Source organism: Chamaea fasciata, unplaced genomic scaffold (assembly GCF_029207755.1).
Source record: "Chamaea fasciata isolate MVZ Bird 193981 ecotype frontalis unplaced genomic scaffold, bChaFas1.0.hap1 SCAF_3, whole genome shotgun sequence".
Lineage (NCBI taxonomy): Eukaryota > Metazoa > Chordata > Aves > Passeriformes > Sylviidae > Chamaea > Chamaea fasciata.
The window spans coordinates 32,393,597-32,417,884 of NW_027094088.1; the positions used below are offsets into that span (position 1 = coordinate 32,393,597).

Genomic DNA, 24,288 nt, shown 5'->3' on the forward strand with positions numbered 1-24,288 from the left:
CCTTCATTAAGTTTGCTAAGCTTTTCACAATCCAGTCCTGAAACATCAGTGTGAAAGGACTTTGCTATCCTGTAAATACTCCTGAGAAGAATGTTATTCAACAGGGCCATGGACTGTTAATACCTCTTCTGGTATGTTTTTGAGTTCACAAGTCAAAGGAGAAAGTACAGTTGAATTCTACTGATACTAGAAAAATAATAATTACATACTAACAACTGCACACAATTCCTTCAGAAAATAGAAATTCCTTCATCTCTTTTATATAGAAAAAATAGAAGAACATAGAAAAACAGGAATGTCCAGAATGAGTCACAACAGACTATCAGAAATAAAATTTTACTTCAGGCAAAACCGACTAAAATTTGCTTTTGCTTTTTTTTTTTTTTTTTTTTTTTTTTTCCAAATCTAGATGTCCAGGATAAAGACCTCTAGATTTATAAGTCCAGGAAAAAGACTGCTGTAACCTTTTCACTGAACTGAATGTGAATCAACCATACATATAAGAATATTCAAGCATTAGGGCATCTGGTGCAATTACAGTTCAGCTTGTGAAATTATAATACACATAACTATCAAAACCAAAATCCTGGTATTAGCCACCTCCCCTTAAACTCTGAACTATTGAGTGGTTAAAATGCATTACATCAGGAATGGAGTAGTCCTTTATACTAAGAAAAGTATGCATCTGTTCTCGAAAGAGATGGGACCAACTGGAGAGATGCAAAACAAATCTTTTGATGAAGTATGGAAAATAAGAAAGGGTAGAAGAGTGAAGCACTAGAAGAGGCACTTGCCTGCTAGGCAGGTGGTGTTCTCAGTGGGAACAGCAGCTAAACTAGAAGAATTATTACCTAGTTCACCATATGGTACTGAAGCATTGTTCTGCCACACAATTAAGTATGCTGTTACAAAAATCATGTGTTTTCTCCATTAACCTGAAACCAGGTAAGCAGAGGTATGAAAGAAAAGCACAGTGGGAAAGTGATAGTAAGAAAAACACTGTGAAGACAAAGAGCAAGGACTGAACTCCTGAGACTTAATATTCCTTGACCCAAAACAGTGGAAAGAGAGAGTTCTTTTGATGTCTCTGAGTAAACAGCTCTAAAGCAACTGAAGCTTCACCTCAAACTTGAGAATGAATTAGGTCAAGTGAAGCAAATCACTGAAAGCTCTTTATCAGAGGCAAAAAAAAAGGAGTTGAAAGCCTTTTAACATATATTTCTATTAAATTCCAGTTTTGTGACAAGGCAACAAAAATCTGAAGGTATGCCTACGGACTACACGAGTTACAGAACTAGGGAATAAAATCAAATGTCTCAGCAAAAATATTCCATATGCTGAACTTATTTTTCATCATTGCCTTGAAACAGCACACTGACTTTGAAAATACAGTATATTAAATATTTAAGGACCAAAGCCCTTGTATGTCTAAAACTGTTCAAAGGATATAGCCCTTCAGTGGTTTCACATGGAGTTGAGACTGACTTTTTGGAAGGCTGAGTTAGTTACCTTAAAATACAGAAAGGCTAATAGAGACAGTGACCGAGTTTTATTTTGAAACGCACTTCAAGATCAAAAGGCAGTAACTTGAGAGTTCTTCTTCATCTTCTATTTATTTAAGCACTTGACAAAACAATTCACTATCAGTAGCTTTCTAAGTATTATTCAAATAAGCAGTCACAGATGAACTCATGATTTTATTCTGTACATATTCACAACAGGGCCAAACATTTAAAGTTATAAAATAACAACCGTAACTAGTGCAAATGCACAGTTCATAAAGAAGTATCTAAAGGGCTACAAAATTATGACAAAGTTACTAAGATTTTAATAATTTGCTGTAGTATCAAAAATTTTATAAAAACTGATGCTTAGTCAGATTTCTGAATATGCAATTCCTAGAAAAGCCTTAGAAGATAAAATGTCATATGAAACTTTACTTTTCCCATAGCTTTGGATTTCTTCTGTATTAGTTTGCAATTACTTTACACAAATTATTCATAGAGATTTTAATAAAAATTATTCTGAAAAACTAGATGCAAATATGGTATTAAATAGATTTTCATATGACATGATTATTGCATAGTTAATTTTTTCCACATATGAGGTACAGTTTAACAGTCTTTTCTCTATGATAACAGGAGAAAAAGAAATAAAATCCATTATCATAATTGTACATTTTACAGATTGAAATACATCGGGGTTTTCAGACATTATATTCAAGATTCTGTGCTTTTTTTACAATCCTGAAATACATAAGTATAACATACTCCTTTTTATTCTTTTGAGCTTTTCCTTCTGCCAAGGCCCTCTTACAACTGGAATTACTCGCAGCTCTTTAAAAAACATGCAGTGGAAACCCCCTGCAAAGGCTACACTTTCCTTTTGAATGTTCCCCCATTTCCAGTCTTGCATTAAAAAGGTATTACTAATGTACAATTAATAATGGCTTGAAGGAATCCCAAAACAAAGATACAGAACACTAAGGGGAGCTATCTGTATCTGATGTTAACTTACCCCATTCAAGCTGCCCAAATCCTTCACCAAGTGCTCATCTGTAGAGGCATCATAGTTGAGTACAGCATGTTGCTTGTCCACACTCCGTGACTAAAATGTATTAAAGAAAATAAAATAAGGTATTTGAAAACCACATGAAATGATTATGGCTATTTCTTAGAGCAGTGTGATTATTTTCCTTCATTTTTATTCAAAACATATAAAAAAGATAGTCCCGCACATGAAAAAGACAACCTCCAACCTAACTCCAGGTACCCATATCAGAATTCTAAAATTAATTCAAAACAATTATTTTCTTAATGTTTCCCTAAATATGATAGGTCAGACCCAGATACATCTTATCCAAAGGTTTTTTTCTTTTTTCAGTCCAGTCAAGTATCACTGACGTTTAATCAAATATCAACTTCACTTTATTTCTTACTCTCTCTCTCTCTCTCCCGTTAATTACATGCATCTTTCAAGACATGACTATGATTCCAGGGTGTTGCTGTTCTCTCTCAAACACACCATTTCTGCCACGCATCTGGGATAATTACCATAGTATGTATACAAGCAGTCAAAGCGTTTCTCCTTGATCTCAGTTTCCTGAACCAATTAGCTATAGCTTCTTCACTTAATGTCTGAGCAGTTCCTGAATTACTATTCCCATCAGTTCTGACTTTCTCAGTCCTTCCTTAAGCACTCCAGTATGCATTTATTTATTCAATGAATTCTTTATTTCACATCTAAACACCACCAGACATGAGAAACAATCCTTGCTACTATTTTATCCAAGCAGCTCCCTAGCAGCCAAGTTCCTCTTTCAGCACTCACTCCTGGCCAAGTGTTTGCAGCCTGAAGTGCTGATGGCAAGCAAGGGAGGTAGGGCTGGATGTCTCTCCTTCATGAATGCATATGGTCAGCACCTGGACATCTTCAAGAGTTCCCAAGGGAATGGAGAGCACAGCTCATCTCTTCCATCAGCCCACACTCGACCTTATGTTTGCCAGTAATTCTGCTAGTGCACTGCCACAACTGCATAGTAGCAAATTCCTTCCACCAGCATTCTTCCTAATTTCAGGTTTGCATCTTCTATCCTTGCTACTCAACTCATTTCTTAGGACTGTATTGCACAGGGAATGGTACATTTCTGTCTGAGACTTCCATGACTTTGGTGTACCAGCATTTGTGGTCTGTCAGTTCTAGGAGTCCTGCCTTACCAAGTGCACTGGCCAGTTCAAGGCATTAGCACACACAACTAGTACTCCTAAGGAAATGTTTTCTCCTGTTGTAATCCCATGGTCATCACCTCACTCCTTCTCCATTGCTTGAGACTTACTACTATTATTTCCCTCATTTTCAATTTCCTTTCTCATTCTTCCTTTCAATTTAATCTTACGACTGCTTTGCTTTCTCCTCAAAGAAGTGAGATCAGTGGTCTTCTGCTTATATTTACTATTTTAGACATTTTATTTTGCTCTGCTTTTTTTGAGGGGTATAATGGGAGGGGGCAGGATATCAAAGTGGAGAATAAGGAAGAGACAGACAAATGAACAAGTTCCCTGTCAATCTAAGCTGCACTAATATACTACATCAGCTAAGTGTTTTTAATGGCAGATGAAGACACAGCAACATGGTTCATTTTCTGCTAACTTAGTAACCTTTCAAGTGAAAAAAATCTCAATACAATGAAATTCACTGATGTGCATGTTCTGCTGAGCCTACAGTATCAAGCACAGATTACATTTTTCCACACTCAAATGGAACCACTGCAGCAAGAATTACCCTATTTTTACCTAAGCTACTGAAAAAAACATTGACCTTCTCTCAATGTTGTTATTTAAATACATACTCTATTACTAATAGTTTATTTAATTATCTTTATGTGCTACATCCTATTAAAAATAAGCTAAAACAGAAAGGACACGAAAAGATACTCAAAGCTTCATGATACTGTGTCACATCATCTGAAATGCTAAGAATGATTACTCACGTCTGTGGCTTTTACAGAAACACTTGAAATTCTGCAGAACTTCACAGTTCTTCTCAGGTTCAGATTACTTGCATATAATTGGACTTTTTAGTGAGTTCAGCTGATCTCTACAGGTCCAAAGACTGTGCAAGTCTTTTGAATGCCTTTTTTTCCTTTGGCTTTGTTATTGCAGCCTTCCATTCAAATTTAAAGGCATTTAAAATTCCTTCTTGTAAAACTGCAGTGCCCTGGCTGGCAGCTAAACACCACGCAGCTGCTCACTCACCCTCTGCTGCCCCAGCGGGATGTGGGATACAACAGGAAGAGAAAAGGAAAAGAACTCATAGGTCAAGTTTCAGCAGCAAAGAGGAAGAAGGAAGAAGAAGTAAAACAAATCAAGTTTTGAAAAGGCAATCACTTCCCATCTCCCACAAGCAGCCCAGTGCCCAGACAGTCTTTGAGCAGTGGGGATCTTCCCCAAAGCCCCTCCCTCAGTTTTAATTGCCAAGCACAGCACGTTATTTGGCACAGAACATCCCTTTGGTCACTTTGGGTCAGCTGTCCTGGTTCTGTTCCCTCTCCACATTTTGTGTACCCCCTCAGCCAAGTGTGTGTAGGAGGAGCTGAGCAAGAGACAATGACTTGAAACCGCACACACTGTTCAGCAACAGCCCAAAGAGTTGTGTGTTATCAACAGGGTTTTGGTCACAAATCCAAAACATAGTACCATAATGGCTTCTAAAAAAAAATCCCACCAACCAGCCAGATCCAGTACAAAGACTTATACATGACTGCAGAAATAAGAACCACAGAATAACTGCAGTAAGAGCCGTACAAACATAAAGAGGAAAACTGCATCCCCATTTACAAAAAAAATTGTAATTTGTGCTATTTTAGATAGATACTCTTCAATTCAATTCAGACTACTAAGAAAATATTCAGAATGAAGAAAATAAATGCATCCTTCTCTGCAAATAATGCTGATATTGTCAATAACGTAGATCTTTTTTTCTTGGAGACAATTTCTCCATCAACATTCAAAAAGATTTCTAACCATAAAGGTGAAATAAGGGGAAAATGTAGTATTTATCCACAAGCAGGCGGATGCAATGGAGCATTTACAAAAAAAGGCCAATCAGTATTCCCAGATATGAACAAAACCTCTTAGAACAACAGTGCTTACAGGTGGAGATCTGAGGTCTATTAAGCATGAAACAGAGTCAAAATTATTTTCATTAAAATCTTCGTAATAAGTTTTCTGTCAAGCAATTATGAATAAAAGCATTAAATTCTGCTTTCTTTCTCATGCATTGTCCACATGCTTTGCAATAAGAGAACAACCAAGTTGTCAAGAGTGGAAAGGAAGGTCTTGCACAAAGAGCTATACATAGAGAACAAGAACACATTATTAGCTTCGCTTTTGGTGGGTTCCTCCCCCTGCAGCACTATGTGATGTTACAGTCATGCTGGCATATAGACCTAACATAGCTGCAGGCTAAAAAGAATATTCTTGAAAATCACCAGGCCCCTTGATTTTTCTTCACTAACTCTGAAGTAAATATGCAACAAATAATGTGTGTAAATAACTCAAATCCATTCACAGTATTAATCAAAGAGGCAGCTACCTTTGAAGGTAAAGTTCTGCAACACAAAAGAATAAATGCTTCACTCTAAGGATTGATCTTCTATGGATGGCACAGCAAAGAAAGGAGACACTTCCTTATTTACAGACAAGAATCCTCTAAAACAAGTTACCAGTAAAATAAAAGCATTTTTTGATTATAACCTACTGGGCAAGAACCAGTGGGGTGGGGCTTTTTGGTTGCTTTTCTTTTGTCTGTGTGCATGGTTTTTGTTTGGGGTTTTTTAAATACTTCCCCCATAAATTACCAAGACAACATCCTATCTGTTGTTAAAGAGAAATTAAAGAGTATTTTCAACTGCTTTCTAACACCACCAATAAATAAAATATCTGAGTGCCTTCTGAGGCTGAGAGCCAAATGCAGCTTCCGAGAGATACTACATTCTGAGTAATAAATGTAGGATTACATCTCTAAGCACTCCATTTGCAAGTAAGATTCTAATTTGGCCAATAACGGCTGAATACAGAACTTTTGCGAACAAAGACTCCAAAACAAAATGTTTTACTTAACGGTAGGAAGGGTTGAGAATATTAGTTTTGAAGTTCAATCTTCTTAAGAGCTCTACAATAAATGACAAAAAATTAAGAAGAAACTCCCAAAATATTACCATTAGTCATTAAAAAAAAAATAGAAAAAGGCAGCTGAGAGGACTACAGCTTTGACAGGGCAAGATGCATGCAATATGGCTACATAACCACACAGCTACACCCATCTAAGAGTTCCACAGAGTGATCCTCAAAGCTGAGGAAGTTACTGAAGGATCAAGCTATTCTGACTTGCATATTTTCAATTCTACTGAAACTGAGTCATTCAACTTCCTCAGAGATAGAGAAATACTCTTCTCTACTAATTTCATTTTCCTTTGTACAACACAATCAGGGCATGGGGACAGAGTTACATCAAATCATGTGACTAAATTAGATTACAAGCTGCCGAAAAAAGAAGGCTCCTTTCAAAACCATCCAGCTCTCCTAACATTATCACATTTTATGGAACACAGTCTACTTACTTTACTGCAAATCATATTGCGAAATTTATTTCATTTTTTATCTTTGCATTCTGCATTTGACTTATATGAAGAAAATGGGGTTCTTACTTAAGCAGTAACTGCATGATTGACATACATTTAAACTAATTTTCTTTTTCTAAGGACACAAAAGATTCTTCAAAACAGTTGCTCTCCCCACATCTGCGGAATTTATTTTTCAAAAGGAATGATTGAAGCTGGTGCATTAAGTTCACAATTTGAGCAGCTGCACATGGAAGGCTGAAGCAATTACCTGTAACATCAGCTCACAGTCATCTCTTCCCACAAAAATCATTTCTCGTGGCAGCCTATGTCGGGTGCCTCCACTGCTCACCAAAAACCAGGATGTTAAGCTCATTTTCTGCTTAGCTGATAAATCCTTGGCAAAGCTACGTCATCCTGCAGTGAGAAAGAAAGAGAGACAGAGAAATTCATTTCAGTTATTTTTAGCTACAGTTTCTGCTCAGCAAACACTGTGAGCAGAATATAAAAAGCCTCTGAAAATACAGCATTCTCAATAGCATGTACTGAATCCAGCAATCACAGGAAACGACAGGCTTCAGATTTACATACTCTCAGGCTCCGCTTCATGCAGCTAGGCAGATTTAATTGGTAACCTCCTGCAAGTGGAACAAGCAGCTATCTAATGCCAAAGTTGTATGTCAAGTTGTCAGAGAGCTTTCAGCATTTGACCACTTATTACCAACATAATTGCTACAGTAATGCTTCACTATCACAACCAATAAACAGTGTAGCAAACAGCCACAAAAAACCAGCAAGTAACTTGCAAATAGTGTGCATTTAGTATTGGAAACAAAGCATAGCAAAATGAACAAATTATAAGTTATCTGTAAGTATTAAATCCAAAAGAAGTACCCCTACAAAACTTTACCTTTATTTATCAAAACAAGTTCCAACATATTCCATAAAACAGAAGAAAAAACCCATAGCTATTTAAAATGTGATAAAACTGGATAAAATCTTTTACAGAAAACTTCTTCACATAACATGATTTACTTCAAACTGGACAAAAATATGATTAAATTTCTCTTCAGAGTAATTCACTGGCTAACAGTCGAAAAAAGCTTTAGGAGTATTCCAAATCTCTCTTAAAGAAAATGCAAGCCGAAGCAATTATTTCATTCATTCATAACCACACTGTATTCATTAAAAGAGAAGCTAAAGGAAATCAAAAGCAACCAGCCAGCTTTTCTCTCAATACCAAATAGCTGGCATTTCTCTTCTATTTACATGTCAATTAGTGAATTTCTGCAAGGTTAGCAAATGTACTGTAAGTAGACATAAGTCTGCAGTGGACTTGAGCATACTCTTGAATAATACCAAGAATTCAGTGAGGTCCTCAAAATGAGGGCAAACATGGAAACACTGAATAAAATGACAATGCAAGCACTATGCCATCAGACCAACTACAATCAAGGAGACACCACAAATTACTAAAACAAGTAAAGATAACTAAGCTGAAGTCAAAACTGCATGTGACATGGCAAGGCAGATTTTTACAAAACAGCTAGTCAAAAGCGTCCCTTGTCAGGTGATAAAATGTAGCAGCAGAGCTGTCAATCCAGTTTAAAAAAAGTAATGCAATTCACATGGAAGAAGGAGTGACTTAATGTGCTAAAGAGTTACTGAATAAAAAAGCAAATATCTATTGCAATAGTATTGTATAGTAATACTTAGAACAAAATTATTTTTCCACAGCTGTATCACAACACATTCAAGTGAAACGTATGTCCACTTAATATCTGACTCAACAGAAGTAATACAGCATCTCTAACATATTTGATTCCTAGAACCTAAAAAGATTAAAAATTACATCTGCAATAAGAACTTGCTGAAATAAAATTTGAAGTGATGCGGTTACTAAGTACATGTTTTAATAATTAAAATGGATTATTCAGCACCTTTGAAGGAAATTAGTATTTGTATTTTAAATTTAATCTAGTTTAAAATGACAAGATAAACTGGGTCAATCAAATTACATTTTTCTGTTCCCTTTAAGAGAGGAAAAGGAAGTATCATAAATGCCCAGCCTACCTTCCAGCTTTTAACAAGTAAATTAACAGGATGTTTGACAGCAAGCACGCTGTTCAATATCAAAGCTCCTCATTCTATTTATATTTTACTATCATTTACAATATCCCATCTGTTTATCATAATTACATTTGCACCATTTGAACTTCCTGCTCTAATTGGAAATTCACATGAAAAACTCCAAGATGATACAGAAAGAAGTCAAAAATTGTAAAAATTTCTTACTAAAAACTATGTTGTAGTTTACACAGGTAGACTGACTGTAGCAGAGGAAAACTATTTTTATTTATAAAACAGACAAGTAGGTCAGCAACTAGAGCTAGGGAAAAAAAAAAACAACCCCAACACTCCAAACTTTCTACAAGTGATAAAGCCTGACAACAAACAGATTAAATTAAGCTATGTGAAATAATTTTTAAAAATGTATTATACAAAGCAATCACTGCCACACAGCTTGGCGGCACATTTGTAGTTAAAAGTCCATCACCAGTTCTATCAAACTTAATAATGTTGTTCTTTTGAAACAGTTGCTGTCTCAACTGCAAGAAACCATCAACCTAGATACATATTTTATTTTAAAGTATTCTTTAGAATAAACCAATGCCTTTGATCAGAGCTATGCTGGAATCTGCATAGCAAAACTGGCTAAAAACAGGATCCAGTAGCAACAGTTGTTTAGTATCAGAACAAAAAAGTGCATTCAAAATTGGATATGGAACTGCATTTATTAGTCATATAGACAGTATGTGGACAATTATATTGGACCCCAAAAACTTCATGAAAGCTGGCAATGCTTTGAATACACTGCTGCCTCAAGTACTCTGGCTGTAGTGTTCTGAACAATGCAAGGATGAAAGATGCTTCACTGCCTAGGAGATACCAAATTAAATTACTGTATGACAGGTGCAAAATCATCACAAGAAGTGGCTCTTTACAGAGTGTAAATTTAGGTCATGATAATTCTTGCATTGAAATGGTATGGATAATACAAGGTTACACAGAGTTCAAAAAGCAGTTTTTTTCTTTCATGAATGCTTATAATCAATCCTGTTAAATGCACTGATGCCACTTACAGCTCAGGAAGTACATGCACTGTGCATTTTGAGGGGCTGCGAGGATGCTCTAGTGAGGTTCCACTATCCTACAAAAACCCCTCTTCCCCACCAGCCTTTCTGTATGCATGACAGGATATTGTCTCAGGTGGACCTGTCTTACTCCACAACAGACTACACTTTTCAGATGAAGTATTTATCAAAAATATTTCTACCCTAGAAAAAAAGAATTTTAAATGCTTTAATGAAGCATTTGGTTTTATCAGTGCTTCCTAAAATGGCAGTATTGTGTTGTAGCCTTTAACTAAACTAGCAAACATTTCATGCAGACCTGATCATCCAAAGCTTCATTCTAGATACCTGCAAGTCAGTGGCTGAGACATCTATGGCAGCTGCAAAATATTTCCTTGTCTGCAGAAGAAAGAGCATTTTATGGTGAAGGATTACAACTTTAAAAAAGCAGTAACCAGCGTGTTGGAATGAACATGGGGGTAATAAGTCATTTGAAACAGATGATGCAGCAACAACGAAACTGGCTGCATCATGCCTTTAAATATACTTCACTCCTAAGAAGATCCTGTATCATGCAGCCAAAAGATGGGCGTAACCAATTCCAAACATCTAAAGAGACCCTGCCAAGATTAGTTTTGATAGTCACGTTATTGCAAACAAAATCCTTAATAATATGAAATTTGAACATTTTACAGTCTACATTTTTGTACTTTCCTGTAACTGGAAACAGCTCCGAATAAAGTTAGTGAACACTGAGACAATCCTATAGAGGAACAAAAAGCTATGTTTAAAATTTAAATTAAACCTAGTATGTCTGAAATCCCAACTTTCAAGCACTGTAGTCCTCCACATCAAGACTGAAAATAATGTAATTTTAATGCTATACAATTATCCTCTTACTGTACAAGAAATTCTACTTATGAATATTTTTAAATGATATTTAAAAAAGCCCTGCACCAAGCTGAGACACAGTACCGACAAAGCCAGAAGCCCTTTGTCGTCCATTATTTGCCCTTATAAGTTCCTGTTTCTAGCTGCTGAAGTATTTGCTAGAATTAAGTTTACCTTCTCAAACAATTGCCTAGTAAATTTGGGAAAATTTCTGAAGAAATGACTGAAATATTTCTAAAACAAGCTTAGAGCAGAATATTCTATGCCACCACCTTTAAAAAAATATTAGCTGTACCTCATATATGGAAATTGGTATTGAAACGTGGCAGGAGGTGCGAGTATCAGATTGTACCTTGTATTATTGCTCTTGTACAAATCCATCCAAATGGACAAAGACAAGCAAGAGGCTTTTGAAAACCTTCCTCATGTATATTCATTCAACAAGGACAGAGATAAATTCTCTCAACACATCTGTCTGCACAGAGGTAGTTAAATAAATTAGTGGAGCATGCTCTTTTAGTATTATAGTGCCAGTTAGAAACAAAAATAAGGCATTTTTTTCCCAGTACTTTCAACTCATCCTACACTGAAACAAACATGAGGGGTAGAAGGCACAGGAGAGAGAACATCACCACACAAGGAGAAGACACCTGAACCAGACCTAGACAGATTCTGGAACCAGGACTCAAGAAAGGTAAATGTAAGCCATGACAAGGGAGAAACCTGAAATGAGAGCAGTGATGGAGCCAGTAATGACTGGAGAAGACCTGAAGTTGAAGCCGGCAACCAAATCACAAAGAAATGCTGTCAGCAAACAGCACCCACTGGAGAAGTGCCTCCCACGACTCCTTTACTGACTGTTCAATGTAATAAAAAATACCAGTGCCAGCTGTTCTAATTTTGACTGGAGAAATCTATGCCAAAGAAAGAAAATACCAAACCAAAGGTAACTGCAACCCTGAGAAGATTATTGCATCCATATAATTGCTATTAAAAAGTAATCTACAAAGACAATTGATTTAAATTCTGGATGGTATAAGTGGTTAACAGCACAGTAATATTGTATACTCTGTAAAACCTTCTGAAGTGGGGTAGTGTAACACACAAAGTATTCCGTGGGTGACCATAATTAACCTACTTACATACATGCATTAGAAAACAACCTTTAACTACATCACCACATATTTTAATCAGGACTCCACCTTACTCAGGTTAAAATAAAGAGCTTAGCAGTCAGTTAATCAGTGTTCTTTTTCTTCTCCTCATCATTTGATTAGCCTGTGCCTTATTTACTGCACATCACTATAAACCTTTCCTGAATTATTAACTTCGTCCTGACTTCATCTGCCACGCTCAACACCATCACATGAGAAATTCATTAACACTTACAGTAAAACCTTCACAAGTTGTTGTAGAGAGGGTTTCATGTAAATGGGGAGCTGTAGAGAGCTTTTTTAACACTGAAATATCTTAGTCTTGAATATTTAAGTTCCAGACCCACCAGCATTTCATTTTAAAGTACCTAGTTTCACAGAATATACTGGTATTTAAATGGTCTCAATTACTTCTGTTACATCTCTGAATGCCTAATTCTTTAGCAAAGTAAGCTTAAAGCCACACGTAGGGTGGCCAGAAAATTAAGACCACTTTTCCAAAGTAAAGTGAAGGGCTCATCTGCCATCATAGGGACTATAAAAACAAAAAAATAAGTCATGCTCTAGGATGGCTTCTAAACGTTTGACCATGAAACTCCCGAAACTATCCTTGGTGCTTTCATAACACTCTGTTGCCTTCAGTGCTCACAGTGCTGTCATCCCAGAAAGGGAGACAGAGGGCTGCACAGATAACAGCCTCCTGACTGAAACTATTCTCACCAGTTCCTAAGACTAGTACACCAGGGGGTTTTGTTAACAAAGAGGGTATCCTGTGCAGGAAAAAACTCAACAAAAACAGCAAACCCAAACAAAACAAAGAACCTTCCCTTGAGAGCTGGAATTCAATCTACAGAAGCCATATGTCATGCCCAGTAGTGTGCAATGTTGCTCTTCAAAACTCTTAAATAAATAAATACCCATCTAAATTTAAATGGCTTAGGCTAATGATCAATAAAAATATGTTTTGAAGTATTTATGGACCTTTTGTACACTCAAGTGTACTTCACAAGTGCTGGCCATAAAGGTTAATCAAAATATTTCTTATAAAGGCTGTTAAAAGGCAAAAGAAGCATAAATAAGGTAATTTGTGCTTAAAACCGTTGAAATTATTCATCAAAATGAGAAGATGATCTCACATACTTAAGAAAAATGACCAAAAATTCCTAGATTTTCAGCAACTGAACAAGCTAGCATTATTATTTTCAAATATTTCACTGAGTGGAAAACTCACCTGAACACATCCCTCTAGAAACATTCAAATGTAGCCCTGAACATGAAACTGTTGCCATTCTCCATGATATAAAGAAATGTTGATATTAGTTATAAAGTTCATTAAAATTTTATTAAATTACTGGACACGAGTGGAACAGGATGGCAAGCATACAAATAGGTAAAGTGGAAGAAACAGGTAACTCAAGTCAAAGAAAAGGGACTTATCCATGCAATTTAACTTCCTTTCTCAAATGGGAAACAGGAGTGCAATCAGGATGGATAACTGCCCTTATCACTAAACCAAAGCATCTCATAAATATCTCAGTGCATCTTGGTCTGTTGGCTTCTCTCCTAAAAATCACTAAGATGTAACTTACAGAGCTTGGAATGATACCCTTGAGTATTCTGCTTCTGAAGTATTTGACCTCAGCTCAAATATCTGAATTTGGCCACAATTTCTTGAAAAACAGATTTAAAAAATCATACTGAAGCCTTACACCATGTCTAAAAGATGTAATTTCCAGTGTGGACAGAAAGATGTAGCCACGACAAAATTTTACAGTACAAAAGAAATACTGAGAGCAAAGAAACCTTCTTAATCACTACTCTGCAATCCATTCTCTTTTACCTTCTTTGCCCTCCACGCTTTCAGTCTTGTGGTTGATGTTCTTCTACAGAGATGGAGGAGGAAAGAAGGCAAAACACAAATATGCAAATCTCCTTGAATCTTATGTCTGAAAATTCCCCAGAATTTTTGTTTATAGACAGAGAACATCTGCTAGAATCATTTTTATTAAAAAAAAAAAATCTAAAGGCTATTTTAAGCTTAAGAAGAAAAAAAATAGTTAAATATAACTAACAGATGAGAAAAAAAAAAAAGAATCAAGAAACTGCCTTTATAAAGCATCAGGATATCAAGCTCAGTTATGCCCCTGCTTCTTTAATTAGTACAATCCTACATCAGTAGACAGACACATTATCTGTACTGCCTACCATAAAAGACTAAAACAACAGGAGTTACAGAGTTGTACCAAATCTACAAGGCAACAGCAGTGTATTTCCCAGGCAGTCTGTGACTAGGAGAGAAAGGAAAAAGGGACAGAGGAGAAGGGGGAGGTGGGGAAGAAGAGACAGCCAGCCACACCTTCAGCTTTACAATGGTGCAACAGGAGTGTACAGGCTGGCCCCAGCACAGATAGGCTGCAGACTCCTCAGCAGCAATTGAAGGAAGAAGCATTTCTTCCTCATATTTTAATTAAAAAAAAAAAAAAAACCAAAACAAAACAAAACAAAACAAAAACCACACAAAAAAACGCCTTCCAGCTGTGAATATTACTAAGCATAAAGAGAGATTTTCCTCCTGCATACAAGGAGTTTGAGATCTCTACAGAAGAGACTCAGATACTCTTCTTGCCCTACAGGTCACTCCATGCATCTGATGGAATAAGGACAAAAAGCAGCTCAGGAGGCTGTCGCCCTCTGTCAGGCAGCAAATCTGTCCTGTAACACTGCTGCAGCTCCGGGACTGCACAAGCATCCTCTCTCTCTGGTCCAGGTCAGAATTAAATCCACGTCTATTTTACTGCTGTGACACACAGGAATAGCAGTCTGAACAGCAACTGAAATAGACTTCTTTTTCTGCCAACAGTGCTGCTGCAGTCAAAGTTGCTTTGGGGTTTTGATTTTGAGGGACAGTGACATAAGGACCTTATCCTATCCTGTTTTTTACATAATAATGACTAAAAAAACATGAATCCTGAGATCATGCCCTTTGTTATTACACCAGTATCAACATACAAATACTGCAAAGGAATGTATGAAACATAAGGCTTACCTGATGGCTATCAGTCATTTGAGTGTCACAGTATGCAAAAAGATCCGGACCAGTTACAATTGCCTGCTGCTATTATTTCATGTGGGTACCAGTGATAATGCCAGGAGCAACCAGAGGAGTACCAAGGATTACAGAGCAGTGATAAAACACTCTGGAACATAGGTAGTTTTCACATCAATCTTCCCAGTCAAAGGGAAGGGTTTGAAAAGGCCAGCTGAATCTGGAGAATCAATAAATGGCTACAGGAGTATGCCACACACAGAGGTTTGGCTACTGAGATCATGGGGCTCACTTTGAAAAACCTGGTCTGCTGGGGCACTGCTGGGGTTTATCTATCAGAGAAGGGGAAAGAGCATCTTTGGACACAGGTTTATCTATCACAGGCGTTTGAACTACAGTTGCCAGGAAGACATCAGAGAAACGCAGTTAAGGATGGCTTCTGTGGCTGGAGTGCTGGAATGGAAAGATACAGCGTATTTAGGAATGATAGGTAAGGCAGAAAGGAGGGGGTATCACCCTCCATATCAGTAACCAGCAAGGAGCTCCAGCTGGGGATGGATGAGGATCTGACTGAGAGTTAATGGATCAGGATTAAAAGGCAGGCAGGGACAAGTGTCATTATACTGGGTGTCTTCTTCACTTAGCACGTAAGACCGAGCACATAAGGCCCTTGACACTCCAGACAGCAGAGTCCTCACTTTCACAAGACCAGGTCCTCATGGAGGACTTCAACCACCCCCAGTATCTGCTGGAGGGATAACATGGCAGGGCATAAGCAGCTCAAGAAGTTCCTGGAACACATTGATCATAACTTCATTCTGCAAGTGCTAGAGGAGCCAGCAAAGAGGGGCTGGCAGACCTTGTTCTCACCAACAAGGGGAGAGACTGCTGGGGAATATGAAGCTCAAGCACAGCCTTGGCTGCAGTGACTCTATGGAGGAGTTTTAGATCCTTAGGGCAGCGAGGAGGATAGACAGAAAGCTCGCTGCCCTGGACTTCAGGAAAGCAGACTTTGGACTTTTCACGTATCTTCAGTCTCTTCCTTAGACTAGGACAGAGCCCTGAAAAGATGAGGGGTTCAAGAAAGCCCATTAATATTCAAGGATCACATCTTCCAAGCTCAGAAGAGATGCATCCCAACAGAGAGGAAGTTGGGCAGATTTGCCAGGAAGCCTGCAAAGATGAAAAGTAGTTTCTGGACAAACTCAAACTCACTCAAAAAAGAAGCCTACACAGGACTGAAGCAAGGACAAGTAGCTTGGCAGAAATTCCGTATGAACAGCCATGGACTGGGTGAAAAAAGCTAGTGTCCAAATAGAATAATCTCGCCAGTGATGCCAAGGGCAACAAGAAAAGTTTCTTTGGATATGTCAAGAAAAAAGAAATACTAGAGAAAATGTGGGCCTGCTCCAGAAAGACAACAGTGACCTAGTTACCTGGGATATGGAGAAGGCTGAGCCACTCAACCACTTTTTTGCCCTGCTCTTCACCAGCAAAAGCTTCAGCCACACTACCCAAGTCACAGAAGACAAAGGCAGGGACTGGGAGAATGAAGAACCATCTACTGCAGGAGATCAGGGTCAAGACCACCTCAAGAACCTGAAGGTGCATGAGTCCCCTGGATCTGATGAGAGACAGGTCCAGAGGGAACTGGCAGGTGAAACGGCTAAGCCACTATCCCCCCCACAATAAATTTGTGACACTATTAAGGGGGGAAAAGAAACCATGTATCACAATCCCTAGTAGAAGCTAAGAGATCAAACTGTATTAAGAACAGCAGACTGAAACAAAGTGCGACTTGACAAAAAAATAAAATACTCGGTTATCTTTACAGAGAATATTGGGAAACAAGCAAATCCTTAAAAGATTGATTAGAAAACTTTGCTTAGGACTGATATTGCACATGCATACAGTCTTATACAACAATCATCAGACTTTTAATACATATATTTTCTTATAGTAATGAGAAGTACCTAAGAATTTAATTTTCCCTTTTAAGTTATCCTATCTAAACATTAAAAGCTACTCCACATTTGGTCACTAGGATAAAGCCGTTAAGACTTAAAAGAATGATCCTGTTTTATTCTTTGATACCAGACAATGATGACATTTTGCATTTATTAAAGAAATAGCTCATTTTGCATTCCTAATCTTTGCAATCATTAACAAAAAATCATTTCTTGTGAATGTACTTCTCTGCAGCCTCCCTAAACTGAACAGCAATACTTTTCAAAAGCTGCTTTCAATAAACAGCTAAAATAAAGGCTATTAACTGCTTATAAGAGTAGCTTAATTTATGTTCAAACAATCAAGTGTTCATTTTTTGTCCATCACTCTCACTCAGATTAAGGAATTGCATAAAAGAAATTATTTTTAAAATTCCCTATTTCACATGGTCAAAAGAGGTCATCTCTGGAGAGATTAGCATACTAAGTATGCTAATAGAACAGTACATCTGATAAGTAGCCTTTAGAAACAATTGTGGCAAGCCAGTCAAAGAAATCATAACCAAACCATCTTTGAGAAAAAGCTCCATGTGATGAAAGCTACAGAAATCCTTCCTTTCCCTCTATTCCATATCACACTACACTATTGCTGAGACAAGCAAACAGAAAAATAAATAAACAAATACAAATCAGGCATTGCACTCAGGCACACTGCAATCTTAAAAGCAGCAGTCAAGTCCTCCTTTTCTACTTCCTATTCTCAGTGCCTCCATCGTGGCACATTTCAAGTGATTCTTGAAATCTAGGCTGTGTGTGATGAGGTGGTTTTATTTGCATTGGTCAAGTACTGACCACAGCCCTGAGCACTACTGAAAAAACAAACAGCATTTTGCAAATAAAACTGGACCTCTTCACCTCCCAAGGGTGGTGATTTCACTTTCCCCAAAATTGTGAAATATATGGGGTTTAGCTTGTGACTCAAGATACTTAGTAAGATTAAATTACATTCAAGGCAATGCAATTTTTTTCTTCCTTCATACTAGGAATTATTTATTTTGTGGGTTTGAAGTTAAGCTTACTTTCCAAAGAAAAGCATGCATTGAAATAGTTTTAATATCTTCTTTTCTCCTTTCAATTCCATTTTACTTCTTGATACAATGCATGAGCACACACAACACGAAAGTGATGAAGGACAATCCTTCATATCAACGTTACTGATCTCCACATCCATTCACAGCAATACAGATACATAACTACAAAAAGGTGTTAGATTATTATTCTTTGCTACATCTCCATTGTAACATGAAAACCATTTATCATGCTCCACACAAAATATTTGACACATTCTATCCTCTCCCTTATGGAATTCTTTGGAGCCTTTTACAATTACCCTCAACAGCCAAGTCCACAGATGTACTTTTCTTGGAAATACACTGAGTTGTTTGTTCCAAGATCAGTAACACAAACCCTATATTTAAAAAAAAAAAAAAAAAAAGAAAAAAAGAAAAAAAAAAGTTGGATGAACTTATTTTACAAAGAAAGCAAAAGCTCAAACTTTTGCCTTAAAGTTGCAAGAGATGTTTGCTCTAGGCAGTCTTCACTGTCTGAAGAGAGGTACTGTGTGCTCATGCACAAAGCATAAAAATAATTATGTGCCGTAATTATGCTGAGGTACATGGGTACTCTATGAAGTAATGAACATCAGGACAAGCTTAAAATCAAAATTACTTAAAAATTAGCACAGTAGCTCTGATGTAAAGAGTTTAGATTTTCTTTCCGCATTTTTCAAAAACAGATAAAAACATTAGACTCAATTTTTAGATCTTTTTCTGATAGGAAGTCCTCTTCCTGGAGATTTATATAATAACTGAGTAGAACAAAGCTTAAAATGCCGTACAGTTTAATTATTTGTTTGGTACTTTAATCAAAAGCCAAACAGTCCAAAAGAAATCTAATCTTGCAGTTTGGAATATGGCATTTATTTAATGTTTGTGTCTTTCTATCTCTCTCCTTCCCATAAAATGAAACTGAAAGGTACCAAATGTAACAAACACTTTCTCAATGTATGATCATATGAAAACAGCTGTCAAAACAACAGAATTAGAAATTTTGCAAGACAGAAAGCAGGGTGAGACATTTGCACAAATGCTAAGAATACTCGTGGTTTAAATGATCAATTCTACTTACTGCAAAGATTTTAAACCAGTCTGTACTAGTACCTACTAAAAGGCTTCCCCACAGAGAAGCTATTCCACATCTGCTTGTGGACCCTACTCAATCCTTTCCTGGGTGCAGCCCACAAACAGGAATTTAGCTACTAGCATGGTAAGTCATAATTTCTTCTCTCTTATTTGCTAAATGTGATTAAAAAAGTTATGAGTGAATTATCAAAATAAACTTTCAGAATTAATACATGGAGTGTATTTAGAGCTCTTTTTAGAACGTTTTTATGCAAGAACTAGTCTGAGCAGGTAGATTACAACCCCTCAACTAAATCACAATCAGAAGTCTTCACTGCTAAGTAAGCAGCCTATTATCATGAGGACTTTATAAGCTGGTTTAACAATGACTGGGGAATTAAACTTTATTCAGTACACTAGCATATATTTTGCAGAATGCTACAACAAAAATCTGATTAAATTCAGAATACTTGGAGACCACTGGAAAATGCTTTTATTAGTATCATACTACAAATATTTTTAAAGGCTATTAAATGAATTCAAGTGCGTCTTTCAATGGACAGAAATCTGGAATTCAAGTCATGGCATAGGAGGAAATCTATATAGATTTTCTGGTGTAAGTTCACTAATTTTTTTGCCTTGAAAAAAAAAAAAAGAGGAAGAAATGTGAAAGGGAAGGCTAAATGGGAAGAACTCCAAACTACACATACTTCTCCAGGCATCAAACCAAACAAGAGGAAGTGGTACTGTAACCCCATCCACAAAAAGGGATCAAGTCATGCTTTTTGTTTGTACTTCAGTGAACAAGTTTGAAGGCTTGGATTTTGATTACTGTAAGAACTACTCACAGTTACTATGGAAGTTACTCATTTTATGTCTCCAACAAAAAGTTCAGCCTTCAAACCCACTTAAGCTCAGCTGCATAAAAAGCTATGTTAAGCAACACTGACCATGCTTCTGCAGTAGCGAAATAATCTTCTGGCTTACCAAAAATAATTTTACAGCATTTTAAGATGGAACGAAATATGAACAAGAGCATAAGAAGTTAATTAAGACAGACCACTATGAGTTCCATTTTTAAAGGCTGGAACAATTCATATCCTGTGTTATTTAAATTATTCTGTGTTTCATAGAATCTTGGAATGGGTAAGGTTGGAAGGACTTAGAGTGGGTCATCTGGTCGAACCACCCGGCTCAAGCAGGTTCATCCTAAAGCACATGGTACAGGATTGTGTCCAGACAGTTCCTGAGTACCTCCAGTGATGGAGACTCCATAACCTCTCCAGGCAATCTGTTCCAGTGTGAGGTACCTGCACAGCGAAGAAGCTCTTCCTCATGTTCAGGCAGAAGTTCCCAGAAGTGCATCAGGGTTTTTTAAAAATGTATTCTCCTTCTATCACACAGTTAGCAATTAAAAACTCCTACTGAAACCATTTTTAGTTACCTGAGGAAATAAGGCGTAAGCAAACATTTTGTTGCCACCAATCATTCCTCCCAAGGGAAAGCTTTAGAGAGCTGGAGATTTCAGAGTTACAAAGCTCCTAAAAGTTTGAGGAAAACAGAGAGCTGAGCAGAACAAGTTCAAAAGAACAAGTCCATTGTCCCACTAGAAACACTGTGCAACAAGTTCGACAATTCCCAGCTCCTGACAGCCTGCTGGCTGACCTGTGTTCACATGGCTCCTTTGGGCTCTCATTGCCTTTGAAGGGCATTTGCCACTCAAGTTATTTTCCCCACAGAACATTGTGGGGAACAGAACAAGCTGTTTTCCCCACACAAGAGCGAGCTCATGAGCATGTTGAGATTCAGTACAGTTTAGGATACAGGACACATCCTTAAGAACTAGACATTACTTGTTCTCCTGCACATGTTTTTCTCTCTCCATTTTATCTTAATAGGATTGCTTTACTTCAAATCAAAGGCAAAGCGCTTTCCCAATGATGCCAAACTTTCAGACTTTTTTTTTCCCTTTAGCCTTGAATGTACAAGGCATGTACTATTGCAAGCTAGAGGGAGGGAGAGAAAAAATACAAATGTTCCCTGTACCGGGTCCCCAAGATGAACAGGTTAAGGGTCACCCCATCCAGGCACACAAGCATTTTTAACAAAATGAGTGCATTCTCATGGTATTGCAAGATACACACACAAGCACCATTATTCGATTAAAGAGATGTTTCATTAATAATGGTCCGTGTCCACCAATACATCCATAGAAGTGGAACTCTACAGTTAAAAAACAGCTGCTCTAGAATATACCAGTAACTATCAACTTGCAATCTTTTGCAGACAGAAAGGCAGCTGAAAAAGAAAACAATACTGAATAATCATGACAAAACAATTATCCTTTATTATCTGTATTTTCATTCTAAGTAGTTAAAAAACTCTACAAACAATAGAGTTCCAAAGACTGATTTTTATTCAAATTTTATCTTCAGCTTCAAAGTGCTTTTCAGATCTTTTTGCAGGTTTGGTTAGGAAGAAAACACATTTTCATATTTTGCACAGCTTTGAATATTTGGTAAAATTCCAATGTATCCAGAATTTATGAGAGGGACGCAGCCTGTGCCTAAGTTTTACTAGCTGAAATAGGGAAGGTAGCTTAATTAAATTTAAAGATGTAAATATAGGAGCAGTATGGGATGTGAAATTTATAGCATGGCATCTCTTCCTTATTAGCAGCATACACACTTGCATTGCAGCAAATCTCAAGTAGCCTACTTTATGTGAAGTCCCTTTGTATTCCCTGCATCTGCCATGGAATAGGAGACTATGCAAAATTAATATATACTATCTAATTAACATATAGGAACAACACTAATACACAGGTTGAGATACCCTGTCCTAAGTTGCTTGCATGTCCAGAACTTCAATATATTCACTTATTTTCAACCCTAGATTCAGTGGACAGGTAAAGGGGCAGTTTTAAGCCTCACCACAAAAATGCTGAAGCGAAGAAGCTGCAGTTCCATTATCAGCTCAAGCCAGTTTCTCTGCTGTCAGGATCCCAACCCTCTCACCTCAACCCAGACACCAAGGCAGGACTCCTCCCTTTGCCATGGCTGCCGGCCTCAGGTGCCTCTGCAGCTGAGCTGGGCTTATTCCAATGTTCAACTTGCAGCGGAGTAACTCTTGTGCTCTCCTCCACCACCATGAACAAATAAATGGTGCCCAGAAGCTTCACACCACCGTTGGACCAAAGCAAAAGCAGTGAGGTTGTGCAAGTGGAGGTGGGAGAAAAGGGAAGCACAGGGCAGGACCAGGACAGCCAGTAGCAAGCTCTGCTCAGGCTGCTACAAGAATACAAGGCAATAACACCAAATCCCCCTAAGCCACACAGGACTCCTTATATTTAGACAAATCTAGAGGAGCTGTAAGGACTATTAATACAGAATCACAGAATGACTTGGGTAGGAAGGGATCTCAAAGACCATCGATTCCTCTGTCATGGGCAGGGGCATGTTCCACCAGACCAGGTTGCTCAGGGCCCCACCTGGCCTTGAACACCTCCAGGGATGGGATATCCACCACTTCCCTGGGCAACCTGTTCCAGTGCTTCACCATAATTTCTATTCAAATATAAAGTAGGTTTTCATATTTATCCATTACAGATTAAAACTTCATACTTCGTAAAATGTTTCAGTGCGTAATTTTACTCTTTTTTCACTTGCTCAACCATGTTTTATAATCCACCCAGGGATCAAATCTTTAGTCTCTCACCTAATGATGCACTAATGCAGTCGGTCTTCTAAATCTGTTTTAGATCAGCGACCCCTAATGTGAATAAGTGTATGGAGTAGAAAGAAAAGAAGAATTCCTATGGAAATAACTAAATAAATAAAACAATACATGGACATTATTGAATAATTTCTTTGAAGACAATGGCATTGTCCCTCAAAAACCACAACAGATAAAAATAGCAAGGCGTAATGCTTTTCTTAGTTTAGGAATGAAACTGCACCAAGGGAAAGACTCACAAAATCCAAGAACTCAGGGATCTTAATGTCTTAAAATTGGTCTTGTCCCACAGTGCTGTTTGAATTAATTTCATTAATTACACTAAAAAATAGTAGTACATTTGATAACATTCGTACTTTTTAATGAAATTAAAGGGTTCCATTTGCCTCAACTGGACAATGAATGGACTTCCTGGTTCACTCCCATGTCTTGATGATTCATCCTTTATTTTTATTACCACATTTCAAAAGACCTTACTATATTCTACAGTTTGTCCAGACAACATCAAAAGGAATTCATCTTGTTAGACATTCAAGTAAATACCCAGCCATATTAACTAAACCAACTGAAAATGGTTTTTGTGTGGAGTACATAAATGAGGTAAGTAAAATTTGAGACCAAAAGCAACATCAGAAACTCTGGCAGAAAAAAACCTGTCACTTCTTAACAAACTAGAACTCAAGGCCTGTTTTAAAACACTTCAACTATGTGCAGGTATTGAAAGGTGATTGTTGCATAACTTAGTTCCCAGTTCTGTTACAGACAGTGACCTCCTCCAAGCCAGTAACCAGGCAGCGTTTTGAAACAGGCCAAGCACAATGACAATCCTCCAAGAGCTCAATACAAACCAGAGCCTGGAGTATCAGTCTGCCCTAAGGGGGAAGGTGACTGTTGCTATTTGCAGCTTCAACAACTGCAACACCTAGCACTTTTAACTTTGACAGCTGAAGTTGCCAATGAAGTGTGCTAAAGCAAATGCAATCAGGCCACAAAAATGGAGAAAGGCAAGGTGTGTTTGTTTAGGGGATGGTAAAAATCCACACATCCAGTATGCACGACAATTACATATTATTTAAAGGTTT

At 37.5% G+C, this 24,288-nt stretch overlaps 1 protein-coding gene across 6 annotated transcripts in view; it reads right to left on the reverse strand.

Moving 5' to 3' along the window:
- Positions 1-24,288, reverse strand: part of CEP170 (centrosomal protein 170) — a 96,315-nt gene that overhangs the window by 64,486 nt on the left and 7,541 nt on the right. For all 6 annotated transcript variants that reach the window (XM_066178516.1, XM_066178515.1, XM_066178514.1 and 3 more), the window contains exons 2-3: positions 7,392-7,537; positions 2,518-2,607 (exon numbers count right to left, since the gene is read on the reverse strand). In XM_066178516.1, coding sequence (XP_066034613.1) covers positions 2,518-2,607; positions 7,392-7,496 — 195 coding nt within the window. In that variant the 5' untranslated portion in view covers positions 7,497-7,537. The remainder of the gene's footprint in view (positions 1-2,517; positions 2,608-7,391; positions 7,538-24,288) is intronic.